This window comes from Caretta caretta, chromosome 25, assembly GCF_965140235.1.
Source record: "Caretta caretta isolate rCarCar2 chromosome 25, rCarCar1.hap1, whole genome shotgun sequence".
In the NCBI taxonomy this organism is placed as follows: Eukaryota; Metazoa; Chordata; order Testudines; family Cheloniidae; genus Caretta; species Caretta caretta.
The window spans coordinates 20176746-20198657 of record NC_134230.1 but is presented as its reverse complement, the minus strand read 5'-3'; the positions used below and the strand labels follow the sequence as shown (position 1 = coordinate 20198657).

Here is a 21912-nt window from a genome sequence, read left to right as displayed (position 1 = left end):
TATGCTAATTCCCTGGAAGGTTTAACATTATGGGACATAGTTTTTGTAGAAGGTGTGGTATAAGATCTTGTGACTGGATGGTATGTGCCAAGTGTGGTTCATGGGAGGGGGAAATAGTGTGGACAGGCTAACAACCAGAAAAAAATATACAACCTAAAAATGTAATTCTAAACAAGATTCACAAATTTGACCCAAGATAGTTTGTGAAATCAGGGACACGGAACTCCAAAAAAAAGTAACTTTACATTTATTATATTAAACAATAACATTTCTCTTCTTGTATTAAACAATAAACACATGGCAAAGATTAAAATTAAAAACACCTTTTCCCAATTTGTTATATGATATTTAGAGGATAAATATAACTACAGTAATGTACATATTTGGATAGACTAGTGAATTTCTGGTAAATGCTGCAGTTTCTACTTTATATTTTCACCTTCTTAGCCTGTAACTTCCATCAGACTAAACAGAGTCATATTAAGAGGGACATTAAGGAACATAGCACTGTCATTATACTAACAGCAGAAGGAACCATTTATATTAAGTTTCCCTTTTAAAGTTATTTAGTTTTAAAGGGAAAAGCAGAAGTTGGAGTAAATGAAAATTCTATTTTAAATGACTGCGGCATTTATAACAATTCAGCCTTTTATTTATACATCTTTCAAGTAAAAAGAACCATAAAATAACAACTGATAAAACAAATGTCAGCAATTATTAAAAGTTAACTTGTTTATCCTAAAAAACCCTTAACGTTTCCATCATATTCAAAGCAGAATTTGTGACAAAATTTCCTTACTCAGAAAATGTAAATGGATTTGATTGTGAATGGGAGGTCTGTAGAAAAGTTGTAAATGCTGGACCGTAAAGATTTAACTATTACTATTTGGTAATTTAATTGCGACTGGGATAGGACAATGCATTTATAATTACACAGTCTATTAGCACAGGTCAAAACAAAACATCTGTTTGACAGAACTTATTTTGGAACATTGGAATTAAATAGAAATGCATTTTCTGAGAGTCAGGAATAAAGGCAAATGGAAAATAGGAATGATCCTTATACATGGAGAAAATGATGATTCCTAACACTTAGACCAAAATTCCATAAGTGCTGAATCTTCAGGACAAATACGGAGAAGTATTTCAAAAATAAAATGGTAAACCCCAAAAGGGTTACAAGAACCCTGGAAAAGCTGAAAAGCAAAGCTGAAGCGATGACAAGGTGATTTCTATGAAGTGTCTAACAATAGGATTTCACATAGACCAGGAAAAAAAAAAAAGGGCCACACTTTAACAGATAAAGCTTGGAATTTCCTTACATTTAAGAACACACTATATAAAACAAAATACATTACAGACTGATCACTTACCCCACTTAAAAATAATTAGGCCAGAGGTTTCATAAGGAAAACTTTGCTGATCATATGAAGTCTCATACAACAGTACAGAAGTACCAGTACATCCCTTAGTATTATCTGTTGCTATGGTAGAATGGTTGGCAGTCCCTACAACAAGAATATTTTGTAAAAGCCTAGTTTCAATTGGATAAAAGTCTTCTTCCATTTCAGTCTGAAATGCAGTGTAGTGTTGCTGTGTGGTAATCAATGGTTGCCATGAGTCACCCCAGTAGCGACTGCACTTCATAAATGCAGATGTATATACTCAACACACACATACTACTATAGAAATCTAGCACCTTCTTTGAGATTGTTTTACATACTGTGGTCTAATGATTTCTCCCTGTAGAAAACAGAATCATCTTAATTCTTTCATTGAAGACAAAAATGCAATGCATAGTCACTTCTCCTAAGGCAAAAATGTAGGTAGAAACTGAGAAACAAACAAAACACAGTTTGAACCCAGAGAAGAGTGACTGTGCAACCAAAATGACAGACAAGAGATTGAGGAAAAAGGCATCTTCTACCACATTTTTACCTAATGTCCAAATATGAAGATATGTGAAAGATTCTTTAATTCAACAATAAAATATTCAACAAAAAACTAGGAGGCAAAGCTTTGTCTAATGCTGAGAGAAGGGAATGAGATGCCTTTCAACACAGACACATGCCAGCAGATTGGAAATGGATAGCAAGTGCAAGTGGACACAGGTGATAATATCCCAACCACACTGTCAAACGCCACCTTGGCAGATTTGTACTCACCTTTGACAGACAAACCTCTCAGGTGTCTCTGACATCTGGCAACAAACACAGCTTGTCGTGCCAATAACAGCATTATTGAATGAAATGACTGGAAGTTAATTTTTTTCTTTTGCCAGAACTTTGAAATTCTAACCACAAAGGTCTCATTTCCCGTTTCTGTATAGAAAATGCACATATGCATATAGACATATATACACATTTTTACAGTATATAGTAATATACTATATATTTACTGCATATACACTTTATAGAGCACATATATACTTATATACTACATATAGTTTGTGTGAATGTATACACACTATCTTTGTTATATAATTTATTGGGTATTTACATACAGATATACCTTATTTTTGTGTGCGTGCACACCAATCTGCTCAACCTGAAGTGAATCTACTTGTGGTTAAGATTTCAGTGTTTGGTGGAAGAAGGAAAGATTAATGTGTTCTGAAAAATTTTTGCTTTAGGAGAAGAAGTGGAGTGATTTCTATAAAAAATGTTGCTTCTAAGGGTAGAGAAGAATGAAGATGACTGCTTTCTACAAGGAGAAACTTAGATATTACAGAAAGAAATCAGAGGGACATTTCCTAGACTTCAGCCTTCTAAAATTTATCCCTTCTCTTTCCAAATTAAAACCATCTCAGAACAGTTTAGGGTTATTGCATGTTTGCAATTGTAAATGGATTAACTACATATTTTCTTGGATTCCTGTTTGGTTAATTTGCTTGACCTTTTGCTACTGGCTCATTCTCAATATTTGGCCACACAAGGCTATATACCCCAGAAGGTACAATCAAAGTTTATACTTGGTTATAATACTAAATATATGTATTAGATAAATTCATTTTTCTGACCTCATACTGTGTCCCAAAAACATTAACTATCACAGAAGTAAGAGAAACAAGGTTGGTGAGGTAATATCTAACTGAATATCACAGAAGTAACACAATTATATTAGAAGATTTCAGAGATATGATAAAGTGGCTGAAATTCTTTCTATGGCACATAAATTTTCTGAGTAATCAGGCTCTTTAGCTCATCCACATGCCCCATTTGTGTGCAGAGATCCAGCAGTAGAATTCCTTTATAAATTGGTTTAAAGATACTGTTTCATTTGAGCAGAAGAGAAACAAATTATGTCACTCCCCCCGCCCCCACACTTTACCACACAAAGACCCAAGCTTGAATGCAATCTTGTAACTTTCACTCCTCAGGCCTGGTGTATTCCAGAAGTAATGCTTTTACTCCCTGGGCTGCGGGGGAGGAGAGTGAACCTCCTAATGATAGATTATGGAACGGCACTGCCAACTTGGAGAAGGTGGCTTGACCCTGCAGTCAGAGGTGAGGGCAATTGATACCATACATTGGAGGAGAGATGAAAGAGGAAATTACTATAAAAGCAGCATTTGCAATAAAAGTAAAATCTTTTAATTGTAAAGGGAGAAAAGCAGTGGCCTAATGTGGCTGTAAAATCAAAGGCATGACCCCTGTGTTCACACTACACTTCGGAAGGGGACTCAGATATTGCAGTTGCTTTGACACAGCACATGAGATTATTCAGCTGCATAAGGAATGAAAAATCCTACAAAGTAGGAACTGTTACTGAAAATGAAAAAAAAAATGAATCTAAAAGCTTTATATGCACAGATACAGGTTTTTAAATTTCATCCTGCATCCCAACAGCCTATTTTTTCAACTTGGAAGAGCTAGATGTGTAAGAGAGGTACTAAGACAAATGCAAAATATATATGTACACAAGACAGAAAAAATACAAGAGAAGACAAAATAAAATAACAAAACTGCAACAACAGCTCAAAAAACAGGGGCAACTATCTCTCTGAAGCAATATGACTGTAGTAAAAGGTGGACTGAGAAAAGGCACATACTGTCTCATACAGCTGTTTCTGATTTGATCTGACTATATAGTTAGGATGACATCTACAGCCCTGCCATGTAAGTATATACTACAGTCAACCCCCTTTAATGGTAAAAACTTTGTATTGATGTTAGGTACAAGTAGATCTAATTTGCTTTCATGAGCTCAGTGTGTCGTGGACCAAAGGAAAAGAGAGTGTTCTGAAACTTGAAATCAGACTTGATAACTTAGGGTTTGTCCATACAGTTAGGTAATGCGCTCTAATGTGCTTTAGAAATCACACCTCTGTAATGTGTAGCACACTAATCAGTCCATGCAGATCTGTCTAGTGCAGCACTGGTTCAAACAGCACTACATTAATGCTCATTAACATAGTGCTTCTTGAACCAGTACTGTGTTAATTCACACTAGGGGTCAACGTGAACCAACTAATGCATAACACATTAGTGTGATTTAGAAATCACACTCACACAGAGTGCATTATACTATCATGTAGACAAGCCCATAAACTCTCCATAATATACTTTACAGAAAAACAGTTATGGTTGGAAGGGACCACATAGGTCATCAAGTACTGAAAGTATGGCAGGATTATTTCCAACAGTGTTCATGGCAGCTTGTTACATCAAATACAGGACAACACAGAAACATATACGTTTTGTTAATATTTAGGGGTCTCTTCTCCCCTCATGATTCAAATTTAAAAGCCCATATCATTTGTAATAAGATTAAACAGGAGTTACACACACATTCAGGGATCAGCAACTCTGTACAATGTCTTCTGAAATGACAGGCTTCAGTTTTGTCAAATATATTCTGTCAGAAGACCTTAAAATAGATGTTCTCAATTTAGAGTCGATTTTCAATGCAAATGCAGCATTGTCCTGAGACAATCAATGTTTAATTACATTTCTAGGTCTGAAAACTAGTCATCAGAAAAAATAATCCCTACTGGGATTCTTATGTCTGTGTGAGGAAAGTATCCAGAATGAGGCAATTAGAATGTAGGAATTGTTTGACTGGAAAAATAGGCACTAACATCATTGTGAAAGGAAAAATAAAACAAAACAGGGACACACAAAAATGTAAACACATTACAGAAGATGAAGAAATACAATGCTATCCAACAGAGAATGTTTTACAAGCAGAGGGCCACACTTTCAGACATTCAGAATGTTAACTAGCCAAAATGCACATGTACAGAATTGGGGATGCAAATACAGGTATCACAAAGAACATTTTGAAAATTTGGCCCTAAATGCCCACTCCATTTACAAACAAAACCAAAGCACAAGGCAAGGACAAATGAAGTGCTGAGATTCCTGTAATTTACCAGAAAAGGCAGTTTCTATAAATGAATAATTCACAGCAAAAAATACCATAAGTACTCATTTTATATCCGTAACAAGTAAAATACATGTTGTATTACCTCTATAAAATACATGTAACATCCCCCCTGAATTCTGGAAGTCTATAAAAAAGCTGGACATACTGGCCTAATTAGTGCTATCAGTAGATAGGCTGTTTTTTAAAGCCTATCTGTTCTACAAATATTGCTGTAACTTTTGCATGAATATCCATTTATTCTATCTATCTGGCAAATAAATTCTGTGTGAACTTGGGCTAGTTTAAAATAAAGAACTTTCTAGTCTGTACAACAGTTGTATAACTTTTAATGACTGGCAGCGAGATTAATCATCAACCATAATATTTAAAAATGAGAGCACACACTTAATCACTTCCGAGGTAGAGATTGTAACATAGTCAATTGGATCATACAAATAATAGCCCTATATTCTGCCTGTTGGAGCAAATGAAGGGAAAATATGGTTGCAGGGAAGACTGCAGTTCAAAATTAAAATTTAAAAAGTGTGAAATTGTTCAACATTATGTAGAAAAAGCCTCAAACACGATAATTCCTGTCTTCATGCTTGTTCATGGAATTAATCTATATTTCATCCCATGATTTAGAACTGAGTCATCATTTGTCTAATTTACAATATCAGGATCACTCCTTTTAATACCACCATGTACAAATATTAAAAAAAAATTTTATGCAAATAATCATGTTTAAATAAGAAGCTATAAAGTCTCATAGGCTTTGAATTCAAAATATGATTGACTCTACACGAGTTATGTCGCTATGCATCTAATATATAAATAATCAGAGTTTCTTTCATAAGATAAGCCATATCTCACAGATGAAAGGTGAACACCTAAGAAATAATTTGCCCTAAAGTCTTTGAGCTAAGTGGTTTTATGGTCATTGGCCTACTATGAGTAATTAAATAAATGTAACAAAAAGAACTGAAAGCTAAGTGATAATTTTATAAACATACCCTTTTTTTTTTAACAAGTGTCATTTTCTATAATTTTATTATTCATACTGCAGCCTCAAAACAATGACAATGGAATTCAGGTAATAAAAGCCAGATTCACAAATTGCAGCTTATTGTGTGCAACACTGTCTGCATTATAACGAAACTTTGCTTTCAGTACCTTAGGGTCATACGTTACATTTCTTACAAGCAGTAACTTTTATCTAGGAAGTATAATACAATTTTTACAGTGTGTTTCCTGTGCATTATGTACTTGAAAAGCCATGGAGAGCCCAGTTTGATATAACCAGCCAATCTTGTTATGCTTTGACTTAAAGGTGACTACAATTACTTAACAACATAAAACAAAAATTTTACAAAACCTTTTTTTAAAGGGTTTGACTTGCATTGGGTGGAGCCCAAAGACTTGTATTTAAGAGTTTGGCATATCAGCCTTACTGAGTGCAATAGCCAATTCAAGGTCTTCCTGTTCTTGTCTTCGCAATCGAGCCAGCCTCTCCTGCTCTGCTTTCTCACTCTCTCGCTTTGCCCAGGCCAGCTGCTGCTCCTCATTTCCAAACTAAAAAATAAAAACGGAAACTTGGTTAATAAACGAAAGAAATATAAACTAAGACAGCAGAAATAGTATGCAACATTAAGAAATGTGCATCAAGTAACAAGACGTATAAAGCTATCACTTTTAGGTTGAAACCAGAAATAAACTCATTGGTTTCCCTACTCCATTCACTGATCTTTTTACTTAATACATTCCTCCTCCCACCCAAGGCATAAACTTTGCATGTTGATGTTGTCCTGCCTGAATCCAGGTCCCAAATGTATACAAGCGAGTGACCAGAAGATCTGGGGATAGAGAGAAACTCTACATCCATGGGCAAAATTACTTGGAAGAGTTTGAGGGTATAGCAGCCTACAACCATACTATGATGTTAGCCTCAAGCTGACAAAAATTGGAAGCTATTTACTGATATGCCACTACACTGTGAAGTGTTTTCTGTAATAGTTTCTGTAAATGGTGATACATGTTAATAATGAACCTGGAGACTGAAGATTTGTGGGAAGGTTCACCATCCGATCAAAAGTAAAATTCTGCTTTTGCAATTGTCTATAAAATAAATGCAGAGTTTTTCAGGCAGTACAGTAGCAAACAATATAACAGAATCCAAATGATTTTGCAACACACTAAAGAAATAAAATACATTTTAATATTCATCTTATTTTTTTGAATATTATCAAATAATTTCAATACATGGAAGCAATGTACAAAATTATTCCAATAATAAGCATCCCTAATATTACACAGAGTTTCACATATTAAAGAAGTGGACATTAAAAACTGATTGCATTGGATTTTGTATAAAATGTTAGAAATATTATTTTCTTATCAAAATAACATTTTATTTTACCTTTAAATAAAACCAATGATTAATTTTTACTGTTTAATCTTTAAGGGCCCACTGTCCAGCAAACATGCACACAAATGTTTGCCGGATAGTAAGTATTTGCAAAACTAGTCCTTAGTTTTGTATTATTTCCACTGTTTAAAAAATTGCTCTGATACTTATTTGAATGTTCAGAAAAATGTATTATTTTGATTTTTTTAGAAGGGAAAAGCAGTGCATAGAATTCTAAATTTCACCTTTGGTTGAATCAAATCTGTATAAACTGTGAATACCACCTCCCTGGTCCATGATAGGACATATCTTTGAATGCAGCACAATACATAGTTGCACTAGCTTATTTGGCTACAGCATCCAGTACAAACTTTGTCTTATCCATATAGCCCTCAATTCAAGAAAGCATATGCTTAACTTTAAATAATAAATAATAACAATAATAAACATGCACTTATCTAGTTTATTATATGTATCATGTACATTTTCCCAAGAATCTACCTTTCCATTACACACTATATCCATGCTTCATATTATTTTTAAACAAACGTATAAGATTACATTTCTTGCAGGTCCAAATTAATAATGTTAATCTATGCCCAATTCTCTCATCTTTTTAGTTACACTGTATTTTATCTTTATGTTATCCTGGCTGTTGGCAGTTCCTCCTGCTATTACTGCTAAAAAACTGATGTCAGAAAAGCAAAACTAGTAATACAAGTGCATTGCATCTTAGCAACTTGACCTTTGAAACCAAGGAACTGTGCAGTCCATTCCTATTACAACTTATTTCAGTGAATAGTAAATAAGGCTTAAAAAGCTCACTAAATTGTAAATATATGATTTTCAAGACAATGAGTGAAACCCTGACCCCAATGAAGTCAGACTACGTGGGGCCAGAATTTTACCAAAGTTTCCTAACATTTAAAAGAAAATCCTAGGGATGGGATTTAGGGTGAAATTATTGTTACTTTTAAAGTTTTAGAGATATAATGAGCTTCAGCTAATTGCTTTTGGTCTCAGATACTTTTTCAACATTTTGAAAAAGTAAGTTTACCAGTGGTGTTCATTCCATAGGATAAGATGCATATTTCTAAAGACTTTTCTAAAAACAAACATGTTTATTTCATACATATCTGAAATCATGTTGTGTGGTTAGAAAAGCTTACTAAAAGAGTGATGTGGATTCAAGACAAAGCAAATCTTGATTTCTGACTAGTGTGGAACTCTTGATGACTGACATTTTTACATTATCATAACGTGCTAGCATGATCAAACATCATTTCAAAAGCATACTTTTGTATCAGTATGAAGATCCCTATTTATTATGTAAGTATAATTTATAATCACCACCATATTAAAAGAAGTTATTTGTTTTTAGAATTTAAACAACATAAGAATGACCATACTGGGTCAGACCAAAGGTCCATCTAGCCCAATATCCTGTCTTCTGACAGTGGCCAATGCCAGGTGCCCCAGGGGGAGTGAACAGAAAAGGTAATCATGAAGTGATCCATTCCCTGTTGCTCATTCAAATTTTGATTGTACTTCTTAAATGCTCAAGTCACATGGGTTCTGAAAGTTCAAGTCTGTCTAAATGAACCTTAAATGGTCAGTGTTGGAACGTATAACCTAACAATTCAGTATCATCACTGTTCTATGTGCAGATTGTCCATAAAAATCCCTTTTACCAAGCTAAAAATAAACCAGTATAACATTATTATTGCAGTCTATTTTTCCACAAAAGCTAATGTTGAAAGACAGATCTCACATGAAGATTTAATATACATTATCAGAGGTACTTTCATTTGGTACAAGCGATCTGAAAACAACACTCAAATAATAAAGTATTGATATATTTTTCAAAATATTAGAACAAGTACATTAATGGCCTAGTATAAGTGGACAGAAGACAAATCATATGCAGAGAAAATATGTCTAATATGTGACAAAACTTCATATGCATTGAATAAAGAGCAATCTTTGAGCTTAGTTCCGAATGCTCTCTGTTCCTTGAAAATGAAAATGTGCTTTCTATCAATTGTTTGCAGTGGTGTTGTAGCCGTGCTGGTTCCAAGATATGACACACACAAAGTCAGTGAGGTAATATCTTTAATCGGACAAACTTCTTTTGGTGGAACGAAAAGATTGTCCCTTTGACCAGCTTCTGTTGGTGGAAGGGACAAATTTTACCTTCCACCAAAAGGAAGACTCACCTGGCTTGTCTTTTTCTACTGATTGTAAGATTATTGGAATTCTGCAATTTTTTCTACCAGTTATAAACTAGAAATATCTGAAAAATGAACGAACACAATGTTTTGTCAGCTCTCAAGACTCATGTTTTATGTCAATCCAAAAGTCAAGAATGCAATGGAATCACACTCATTAAATCCAATGGATAACAACAACTCAGTAATTCAAACAACAACACTAGAATAACAATTAAAAAACTAAAGGAAATCCTCAGCTTCTCTTTGCTTGTAATCATGCAGAATTCCAACTAACCAAGATGGCAATTGCAGATCCTACAGCTCCACACTTCATGTCAGACAACATACTGTAAATGGAGTTGTTTGCAATTTTCATAATCGAGAACAGGTTCTTCCAACCAACAGATAAGCACAATCCTTTCCCTGGTTTATGAGATATCTGGCTTACTTATGACTTCACAAAGCACGAGGTGAAGTATTACTAAGCGTGGAAACGTGATCCTGTGTTGTACACAACCAGAAAGAAAATAATGTTGAATAGAACAGGGAAACAAATAAACCTCTCTTTTTAAAGGAGCACTTAGTGAAGAGATTTCTCAGGGCAATAGAGAGCATTTACAAATGCAAGTTTAAATTTGTTTTATCGGACTAAATACTGTCCAGCGACAAGAGTTAACCTAAGCTATGACCAGCTAAATGATAAATAGTTATTCAGATCCTATTTTTTTTCTACTTTCCAAGGTTGATCCTATCTCCTACAACCCTGATGGCACAGGGGCATAAACACAAACTTAAATGGAAGAAATGACACTGGTTAATCATTTGGTATAAATCATTGATGACTTACTCAAGCCTGCCAGCTAAGAAATATTTGTACTCTGTAAATACAATAATCACCGCTGGGTAACAGTAATTCCATTTTTATGCTTAGACATTACATCCTTGTTCCCAAAAAAAGAAACTAGGTACCATTCAAAAAAATTGCAGATAATGCAAGCTTTGTGTCTGATTTTTATTATGTCACCATTTTGTATACAGTCACAGAATTTAACTGCATACCAACTTTCAACAGACTTTTGCTAATTATGGTAAAGTTTAATAATATTTAGAGCTTTGATATTTTCAGATAAACTAAAGAATTGAGGGCAACTAAAAAAATATGCACAGAGGACCTCAGTTAAACATATATCAGGGAGGAGAATGAGACACGTTTTACTGTGAACTGAAATACTGGGGGAAACTGTTTAAAAATTAATACCACTTGAGATTAAACTTTTTAAATAAAAACCAACACCTACTTAACAGTGAAATACGTCCACCAGATTTAAAAAATAGACTGAGTTGGTAATTTTATTGTGTGGCAGTGCAATCCAGAACAAAAAACTTAAACACATGAAAGAAGGAACAGGATGGAGGCTTTGTATGGAACATATTTTCTATTCACCACCAGTAGCATTTAGAACATCTATTCTTATACTACATTTGAAGTCATTGTAAATGTATCTGCCAACACTAGAAACAAAGCCAGGCTTTTAGAAAATTTGGTACTTACTCCCAGAAAGGCACTTGGCTTTGCTGTAAGACCTTTTGATCTTTTCTAATGGGGTGCAATATGGATGTTAATATACTGGTTCTATAAAACAGACCTTAGTTTGCTTTGTTTAACAAGGGCTTCTCTATGTAAGAACATAAGAATGGCCCTACTGGGTCAGACCAAAGGTCCATCTAGCCCAGTATCCTGTCTTCCAACAGTGGCCAGTGCCAGGTGCCCTAGAGGGAATGAGCAGAACAAGTAATCATCAAGTGATCCATCCCCTGTCGCTCATTCCCAGCTTCCCAACAAGGATGGCAAACAGAGGCTAGGGACACCATTCCTGCCCATCCTGGCTAATAGCCATTGATGGACCTATCCTCCATTAATTTATCTAGTTCTTTTTTGAACCCTGTTATGGTCTTGGCCTTCACAACATCCTCTGGCAAGGAGTTCCACAGGTTGACTGTGCGTTGTGTGAAGAAATACTTCCTTTTATTTGTTTTAAACCTGCTGCCTATTAATTTCATTTGGTGACCCCTAGTTCTTATGTTATGAGAAATAGTAAACAACACTTCCTTATCTACTTTCTCTACACAGGTCATGATTTTATAGACCTCAATCATATCTCCCCTTAGCCGTCTCTTTTCCAAGCTGAAAAGTCCCAGTCTTATTAATCTCTCCTCATACGGAAGCTGTTCCATTTCCCTAATAATTTTTGTTGCCCTTTGCTGAACCTTTTCCAATTCCAATATATCTTTTTTGAGATGGGGTGACCACATCTGCACACAGTATTCAAGATGTGGGCGTACCATGGATTTATTTAGAGGCAACATGATATTTTCTGTCCTATTATCTATCGCTTTCTTAATTATTCCCTGTATTCTGTTCGCGTTTTTGACTGCTGCTGCGCATTGAGTGGATGTTTTCAGAGACCTATCCAAAATGACTCCAAGATCTCTTTCTTGAGTGGTCACAGCTAATTTAGACCCCATCATTTTATATGTATAATTGGGATTATGCTTTCCAATGTGCATTACTTTGCATTTATCAACATTAAAGTTCATAAAATACATAATCAGTAATTGAAACAAAATTCCACAGCTAATTCCACTCTCTCTTGTATATGTCTCTTTATGATTCATATTCCAGTGCATACAGAAAACATTGTGACGGGATTGTCAGAACTTTTTCACAAACAGTTACAAATACTATATGGAACCCTTTGTTTTAAGGATTTACTTTTCAGGATATGGTGAAACTGCTATATAAATGTCTTCAACAATTATTTCTGAGGAATGTTTACATCCTGGCTTCCAAAATCAATTACAAAGCAGCCTCCATGCAACAAAAACAGTACATAGATTTTGCTACAAATATCTTGAGAGAAAAGGCACACTGTAGTAAAATAATTTAAAAGAAAACAAATCCTTTTAAAATTGAGTATCAAACTCAAAACTCCTTTATTATTGAGAGAAAATGCCTTTTTACACAGAAATATTAATACAGAACTACAATGGGGACAGCATGAAGGTACTAAGACAGAAGCCAGTGGACAGTAGGTCTGCAAATAAAACAAAAAAACTAAGAGTTTGCGGCAAGCAGAGCAGAAAGTGGTTTGCTCAGAGACAATGAACTTAACTTACAGAGCTGAAGTCTGCAAAACCCAAGGAAGAGTCTTTAGAAGTTTTACTTGAAGAGGAAGGAGCAAATGGATCTTTTCCACTAAACGGGTCCCCAAACCCCTTTTTACTTTGAAACGGGTCACTGCTCTCAGCCCCAAATGGCTGGAATGGATCATGGGGCTTGGTAAAATCTGCAGACCCGAGCTGGCTTACAGGAGTACTTTTACCTGGAAAGTTCAGGAGAAGAAAAAAAAAAAAGAAGAAAAAGAGAGGTTACTTACCATGGAAAATGCAAATCCCTAAGTAGGAGATTGTCCTTCATGCACTTTTACTGTAATATCATCCTTTCTTCTTGGAATAATCTAAAAGATAACCTGATATCACTGCACCCATTATCCCTGCAAAAGGTCTCAACAGTTGTTTCTCTCTTCATGGATTTTCATAAATGTTATTTGTAAACACTAGCAATAAGTTTATCTAGATTTATGAAAATACTATTGACAAAATTTAAGAAGATAGAAGACCAATATATAAAGGCATTTGATCAAAAATATTTGTCAATTATGACTTGTAGTTAACTTCGCTTGATTAAAGGTAGAGACATTTTAGTTTGATTTTGGGTCTTTCATTAAATAATAAATAAGAATGAGCACTAAGGGCCAGATTTTTAAAGGTATTTAGGGACCTAATGTCTAACAACTTTAAAAATCTGGCCTTTAACGCTTTACATTTCCAAACACTGAACAACTATGTTAAACAATCAGATTTTCCTAAACAATTACTATTATCTGTATATATAAATTTTCTTTTCCAGAACTGGTTCATCCATCCACATTTGCAGTGTACAGTATATGCACAATGAGGAAAATAAGTTGGTGAGGAAACAAAGAATTGTTTAATTGTGTTTGATTGTGTAACCCTTACCCTTGTTAAGCACTTATTCTTATAAGCATTGACACTGACTTTAATGAAGTTAATGGGATTACTTGTGTAAGTACTGACAAGCCTGAATAAAGGTTCCATATTCTAGCCTTGATATTCAAATTCTTGATATTAAATATGCATTAACATTTTTCCAAGGGCATTTTCCTGAGCTAAATAATAAACCAGGTAAGAATAAAAACTGACATGGTCTCCTAAGCTAGCACTCCTCACAGATGTACAAACAACCCTTAACTCAGCTCCCCTAGAAACAAATATCTGACTTGACCCTTCTTGATATAAAAGTCAAATCAGTTACAAAGTACATGGAGAAATTTAAAGAGAACTCCTGGAAGAGATTCCAAAGGATAAAAAACAGCACAAATTAGGGCTCATCAATACAAAACTTAGTTCACAGCAAGCTGGGGTGTAAATCTACCTGGCACTAGCCTGATGTGCACTGTATTCATGTGGAATCTGCTGCTGTGCATTAAAAGTTCAGTACTGCGCTCTGAAACAGGAGCAGACTATGTTCTTGTCTACACAAGGAAAAAGCCTGTGTTAATTCCCTGAGTAGTCCAGGATGGAACTTTTAGTGCATGGTAGAAGGGTCCACATGGATACTTAGGGCTCACCTACACTCTGAAGTTAATGAACAAAAGGAGTGAATTTAACATGAATGAGAGTGTCCCCATAGGGGTTTAATGCAGAGTTTACATTAGAGGACTATATTAATATGAATTAGGAACCTTTTAGTTCGCATCTGTAGCATCCACACAGTGCAGCATTTTAGTCTGAACTGCAGGGCAGTGTAGACAAGCCCCAAGTGTTTGTATAGCCCTTTTTAATGCCCTTGGTGCATATAAAACTATGAATTCCAGACCTTCCTTATTTTCTTAAAGCTCTTTTATCCAAGGACCACACAGATCAAATTTTCCTTAGTTTATGAAATCCGAAGGGAACAAAGACATTTATTATCAGCTACTGCTAAGAAAGATAAAGAAGACTTGAATACCTGGTATTCTCAGATGGTTTGCCCATTCAAAGTAGTAACCAGGCCCGCAAGATAAGATCTATTTTGACTATTAAAATCATTTGTTTGGAATCATCCAGTCCTTTGATATGTAACTTAATATGAATTCTGTAATACATTCACTCCAGGATGACCTTATATAAAAATAAGAATTGAGTTCAAGCTCCAAGTATTTTAGAGGATATAAAAACATGCTTTATAATAGCTAGGTGAGTCAGTCTTATGTCCTCTCAGAATGCACAGTGAATCAGTAGGAGGTGCTGATGACTATTATTCAGTGCACACAACATTCGGGGAAAATTAATGCAGCTTAAAACAACAGGGGCTGTCTCAGCTAAAAAATTTAATTCCACAACAATATAGTATTGTATGGTTCAGATTAATTTTAGAATAATAGAATCACAGAATACAAGGGTTGGAAGGGACCTCAGGAGGTCATCGAGTCCAACCCCCTGCTCAAACACCAACTAAATCATCCCAGCCAGAGCTTTCTCAATCCTGTATCTCTGTATCCTATCCCTACCCTCCAGCATATCTATCACTTCTCCCAGTTTAGTGTCATCTGCAAACTTGCTGAGGGTGCAGTCCACGCCATCCTCCAGATCATTAATGAAGATGGCCCCAGGACCGACCCTTAGGGCACTCCACTTGATACTGGCTGCCAACTAGACCTGGAGCCATTGATCACTACCCGTTGAGCCCTACGATCTAGCCAGCTTTCTATCCACCTTACAGTCCATTCATCCAGCCCATACTTCTTTAGCTTGCTGGCAAGAATACTGTGGGAGACCGTATCAAAAGCTTTGCCAAAGTCAAGGAATAACACGTCCACTGCTTTCCCCTCATCCACAGAGCAATCTTATTTTCTTTCTACTGTTGACTATGTAAAAAATGTAAAAATATATTGTCAAAGCTTTAAAATTAACACATTCCAATGTTTACTTATATCAAAATCAAATATTTTCTAACCTGTCACAATCACTTGCCCTCATTAGCTGTACAGTAAGTTTAAAACGTTTAAAAAGTGAGGTTTTTTTAGTTATGTGAAGGCAACGAAAAATATTATTACAACACTTTTATGCAACCTCCGTGCAACAGCAGAAGTTGCAAAAAACAAAAACCCCACCCCCTAGACATACACACACTATTTCCTTGAAACTTTCCAAACAAATTAATATTAGAATAAGTATGAGAAATTTGATCCAAAAAGGAATTTATAAGATGCTAAAAAACATAGGTTAGGACGTAATAGCTTTTATACCCTTAACTACAGAGTTGCTCCAGCAACAGTACCATTTTATAATGATTCTACATAAAGAGAACCCTTTTGGTTATGTCATTTGAATATCAGAAAGTTACAGCATCAGAAACTAGTTCCAAGAATTGATTGCCCATTGACATTTTATTAATATTTTGCATCTGCATTTCCTAGTAAATAGGGTGGAAAAATTATCATCTTGACAAAAGTACTTATCGGTGACTCCTAAATATTCTGAGTTGTTTATAAAGGTATAGAAAGATATTGCTGTTTTAGGTATTCTGAGACCATCAAAAACCCTGTACTGATAAGTGATATCTAATACTGAGCCTTGGTCTACACTACGAGTTTAGGTCGAATTTAGCAGCGTTAGGTTGATTTAACCCTGCACCCATCCACACGACCAAGCCTGTTTAGTCGACCTAAAGGGCTCTTAAAATCGATTTCTGTACTCCTCTCCGGCAAGGGGTTTAGCGCTAAAATCGACCTCGCTGGGTTGAATTTGGGGTAGTGTGGATGCAATTCGACAGTATTGACCTCCGGGAGCTATCCCAGAGTGCTCCATTGTGACCGCTCTGGAGAGCACTCTCAAATCAGATGCACTGCCAGGTAGACAAAAAAAGCCCTGGGAACTTATGAATTTCATTTCCTGTTTGGCCAGCGTGGTGAGCTGATCAGCACAGGTGACCATGGAGTCTCAGAATCGCAAAAGAGCTCCAGCATGGACTGAATGGGAGGTACTGTATCTTATCGCTGTATAGGGAGAAGAATCTGTGCAGGCAGAACTCTGTTCCAAAAGACGAAATGCCAATATATTTGCCAAAATCTCCAAAGGCATGATGGACAGAGGGTACAACAGGGACACACAGCAGTGCCACGTGAAAGTTAAGGAGCTGAGGCAAGCCTACCAAGAAACAAAGGATGCAGACGGTTGCTCTGGGTCAGAGCCCCATACATGCCACTTCTATGATGGGCTGCATGCAATTCTAGGGGGGGCCCCTACCACTACTCCACCACTGTCTGTGGACACCTGCAAGGGGGGAGTCTCACGCAACAGGGATGAGGATTTTGTGGAGGAGGAGGAGGTGGTTGAGGATAGCGCACAGCAGGCAAGTGAAGAATCCCTTCTCCCCAGCAGCCAGGAACTGTTCGTCACCCTGGAGCCAATACCCTCCCGAGGTGGGCTCCCGGACCATGAAGCTGGAGAAGGCACCTCTGGTGAGTGTACCTTTGTAAATATAATACAGGGTTTAAAAGCAAGCGTGTTTAATGATTAATTTGCCCTAAAGACTTGGGATGCGTTTGCGGCCAATATAGCTACTGGAAAAATCTGTTAACATGTCTGGGGATGGAGCTACGGGTACCCAGCCACTCCACCCCAGAGGATTGCCCAAGCAACAGAAGGCTGGCTTTCAATAAGTTTTGAACTGTAGTGTGGCCTTGTCCTTCCCTCCTCCCCTCATCCACCACCCCACCCGGTGCTTCCCTCCTCACCCACCCCTCCTGGGCTACTTTGCGAGTTTTCCCCCTATTTGTGTGATGAATTAATAAAGAATCCATGATTTTGAAACAATAATGACTTTATTGCCTCTGCAAGCGGTGATCAAAGGGGGGAGATCCGTTGGCTTACAGGGAAGTAGAGTCAACCAAGGGGACGGGTTTTCTTTAAAGAGAAACAAACAGAACTGTCACACCATAGCCTGGTCAGTCATGAAACCGGTTTTCAAAGCTTCTCCGATGCGCAGGGCACCCAGCTGTGGCTCTTCTAATCTTCTAATTGCCCTGGTGTCTGGCTGAGTGTAATCGGCCACCAGGCGATTTCCTCAACCTCTCACCCCACCAAAAAAGTCTCCCCCTTACTCTCACAGATATTATGGAGCACACAGCAAGCAGCAATAACAATGGGAATACTGGTTTTGCTGAGGTCTAACCTAGTCAGTAAACTGCACCAGTGAGCTTTTAAATGTCCAAATGCACACTCTACCACTATTCTGCACTTGCTCAGCCTATAGTTGAACTGCTCCTTACTACTGTTCAGGGTCCCTGTGTATGGCTTCATGAGCCATGGCATTAAGGGGTAGGCTGTGTCCTCAAGGATAACTATAGGCATTTCAACATCCCCAACGGTTATTTTCTGGTCTGGGAAGTAAGTTCCTTCCTGTAGCTGTTCAAAAAGACCAGAGTTCCTGAAGAGGTGAGCGTCCTGCACCTTTCCCAGCCATCCCATGTTGATGTTGGTGAAACGTCCCTTGTGATCCACGAGTGCTTGCAGAACCATTGAAAAGTACCCCTTGCGGTTTACGTACTGGCTGCCAAGGTAGTCTGGTACCAAGACAGGGATATGCATTCCTTCTATCACCCCACCACAGTTAGGGAACCCCACTGCAGCAAAGCCATCCACTGTGACCTGCACATTTCCCAGAGTAACTACCCTTGATAGCAGTAGCTCAGTGATTACATTGGCTAATTGGATCACAGCAGCCCCCACAGTAGATTTACCCACTCCAAATTGATTCCCGACTGACCGGTAGCTGTCTGGCGTTGCAAGCTTCCAGAGGGCTATAGTCACTCGGTTCTCAGCTGTGAGGGCTGCTCTCATCTTGGTATTCTTGTGCTTCAGGGCAGGGGAAAGCAAGTCAAAGTTCCATGAAAGTGCCCTTACGCATGCAAAAGTTTTGCAGCCAGTGGGAATCATCCCAGACCTGCAACACTATGCGGTCCCACCAATCTGTGCTTGTTTTCCGGGCCCAGAATCAGCGTTCCACAGCAGGAACCTGCCCCATTACCACCATGATGTCCAAATTGCCAGGGCCCGTGCTTTGAGAGAAGTCTGTGTCCATGTCTTTATCACTATTGTGATCGCACTGTCGTCACCTCCTTGCCTACTTTTACAGGTACTGCACATACTGCAGGATAATGCGTGAGGTGTCTACAACGCTCACAACAGCAGTGGTGAGCTAAGGGGGCTCCATGCTTGCCGTGGTATGTCGTCTGCAGGAGAGCAGAATTGCAGTGGAAGCGGTGGATGATGACAGTAAGCAGTCCTACTGCACCGTCTGCTGACAGCAGTATGGGTTCTGCACGGAAAAAAGGTGGAAACGATTGCCTGCCATTGCTTTCATGGAGGGAGGGGCAACTGACGACATGTACCCAAAACCACCCGTGACAATGTTTTTGCCCCATCAGGCATTGGGAGCTCATGCCAGAATTCCAATGGGCAATAGAGACTGCGGGAACTGTGGGATAGCTTCCCACAGTGCAATGCTCCAAAAGTCGACGCTAGCCACAGTACTGTGGATGCGCTCCGCCGACTTAATGCGCTTAGTAGGGACACACTTTTATAAATTCAACCTAATTTCGTAGTGTCGACATACCCTAAGTGGTGGCCAAAGAAGCTCATCATCTGCACTTAAAAAACCTGGGTACAATCACTGTTCAGAGAGTCCAGACTGAGGCTGAAAAAGAACATGGACTTCCTGCCCTCCAATTCTTTATAAATGTCAAGGTATGGCAGAAAAAAAATGGATTTGCTTGCAATTTTGCTAGGTTCTTCCTCTGATTCTGCTCAGCCAGTTGGTCCTCATGATGCATTTGAGGAAGAGTGCTCATGGCAAGTTCTTTATATGCCCTATGTTGCACTTCTAGTTAATACAACAGATACTAGGTACTGTTTATAAATGTCAACTTCAGGTTTCAGCCTCATGGTCAGCCAATATATTTTTAAAAACAAGGCTGATCAAATTAGCAGATTGTCCTCAAGGTAAGGAAATTACACAAAATATACAGGAATTAGCAGCAGTATTAGCTTTCTTCACTTCTAATATGGACCTTCTTTCATGCCCTTTGCCAGTTTCAGATTGTCTTTGAACTCCCCTAACCCCCACCTCATTATATTCATAACACATTCCACTCTTGGCCACAGCTGATGGGAGATCTCTCTCTCACATACACCCATGCAAGTCTATTCTTTAAAAAAATACGGAACTCTGCATTTGGACTATTACTGTTAAAAGATAAAAACTGTCATTTGTTGAGTTCTTCAACAGTCCAGGCTCTACAGGCAAGAGGATCTTATGTGCAAACACAATTTTATTTTTTAAAATAATTAATTTTGGCTACAAGCAAAATTGGAATATTTAGGTTTTCTTGCCTGAAAACCTAATTTGAGATTCAGGCTGTCCTTGAACAAGTCCCCTTAAAAGTGTGGTTTTTAGTGTGCTCTCTAACCCCAAATCAGGCAAATTCTCCTCAGAAGCACTTGTGCATTTCCATTTAAGTCAGAGGGCTGCAAGGGTACACAAGAGGAGAATTTGGCCCTATAGCTTCTAATACCAAACCCCACTGGGCAGATTTGTAAAGAGCGAGCTTGTTCCATTTTAAGTGGTCTTTTCTTAGCTGTTAGATTTTCTGCTGCTGAAATCACTGTTTGGAATCAATAACTGGAATTGTGGTCCCAGGTCTTGCAACTTATTTGCTCACGAAAACTGTTTTTTCTAAACTGTCTACTTTAATGTTTTGCATGAAGCTCCATGGTGGGTTTCGGAGCACATGTGAAGAGCATCGGGGTTTCTTGTGCTTCATATTTAGCTCAGATCACAAAAGAACGAATCTGCTGCAAAAGGAAGTGTCACTATGAATATTATGGAGTAACTGTTAACTGAGAAGTCTTCAATTTCACTTTATGTATGCTGTTTTCTTCATTTTTTGTATTAAACAAACTTATCTCAAGACAGTTTTCATTTGGTAATTTATTTTGAAGCAACACATGTCAAAGATGGAAAAGTCATGCTTCTAACCTGCAACACCTTTTTAGGCAGTGCTCACCTTGGATAAACCAATCCCAGTGACCACTTACAGGTGATGGATTCTCTCCAGTGAAGGCTCTTCTTGTGAAGGCCCTCCACCTGGCAAATATGCTCTGATTCTGAAAGCTGGAAAATGTCTGCTTCACTGAATTAGGTCTTCCAATGTACTAGTTTCCTTCTTACCACTGCCCTCCAATTAATAATCTTATTTATAATCTTATCATTGGCACTCAAATGCTTCCCTTTGTAATGCAGCATGTGCCAAATTCTGTATTGATTTATAGAGAGTTGCACCAGGTACTTAAGTAAATGTACAATAGGGTGCACAGCATGTCTTTGGCCCTACATGTGTGCAATTACAAGAACCCAGGCTGGTATGAGAAGCATGGTACAAGTTATTTTTCATATTGATACAAACAGACCAAAAAAACCCCAAAACCCAAATCAAACCTCAAATTCCCAACAAAATTAACAGAAGAAAGCAAACAATGGTAACAGAAAATTGGTAAACATATGTCGTTAATGATGACTGAGTAAAGAGGACAGTTTCAACTTTGATTCCTTGGAGATTAAATAAATGTGCAGTTTTACAATGAAATTCATATAGTAAAATGCCTTTTCAGGTTTGGAAGTAGGAAAATGCAAATAAATATTTGCAGTTCTTTCTTATTATGTCAGTATTTTAGCTAACAGCTTCAGGGAAAAAAGCTTTACAAAAAAGCAAAACAGGTCCTATTCTGAAACCACAGCAGTTTCAG

At 37.4% G+C, this 21912-nt stretch overlaps 1 protein-coding gene across 6 annotated transcripts in view; it reads right to left on the bottom strand.

Annotated features, from left to right (window-relative positions):
- Positions 1 to 231: 231 nt before the first annotated feature.
- Positions 232 to 21912, bottom strand: part of EPS15L1 (epidermal growth factor receptor pathway substrate 15 like 1) — an 83392-nt gene continuing 61711 nt past the window's right edge. For 4 of the 6 annotated variants that reach the window (XM_048830798.2, XM_048830799.2, XM_048830803.2 and 1 more), the window contains 2 exons: positions 13159 to 13364; positions 232 to 6939 (listed from right to left, as the gene is read on the bottom strand). In XM_048830798.2, coding sequence (XP_048686755.1) covers positions 6793 to 6939; positions 13159 to 13364 — 353 coding nt within the window. In that variant the 3' untranslated portion in view covers positions 232 to 6792. Of the gene's footprint in view, positions 6940 to 13158; positions 13365 to 17904; positions 19427 to 21912 lie in introns of those variants that run through there. The other 2 variants (XM_048830802.2, XM_048830801.2) reach the window with 2 other exon arrangements.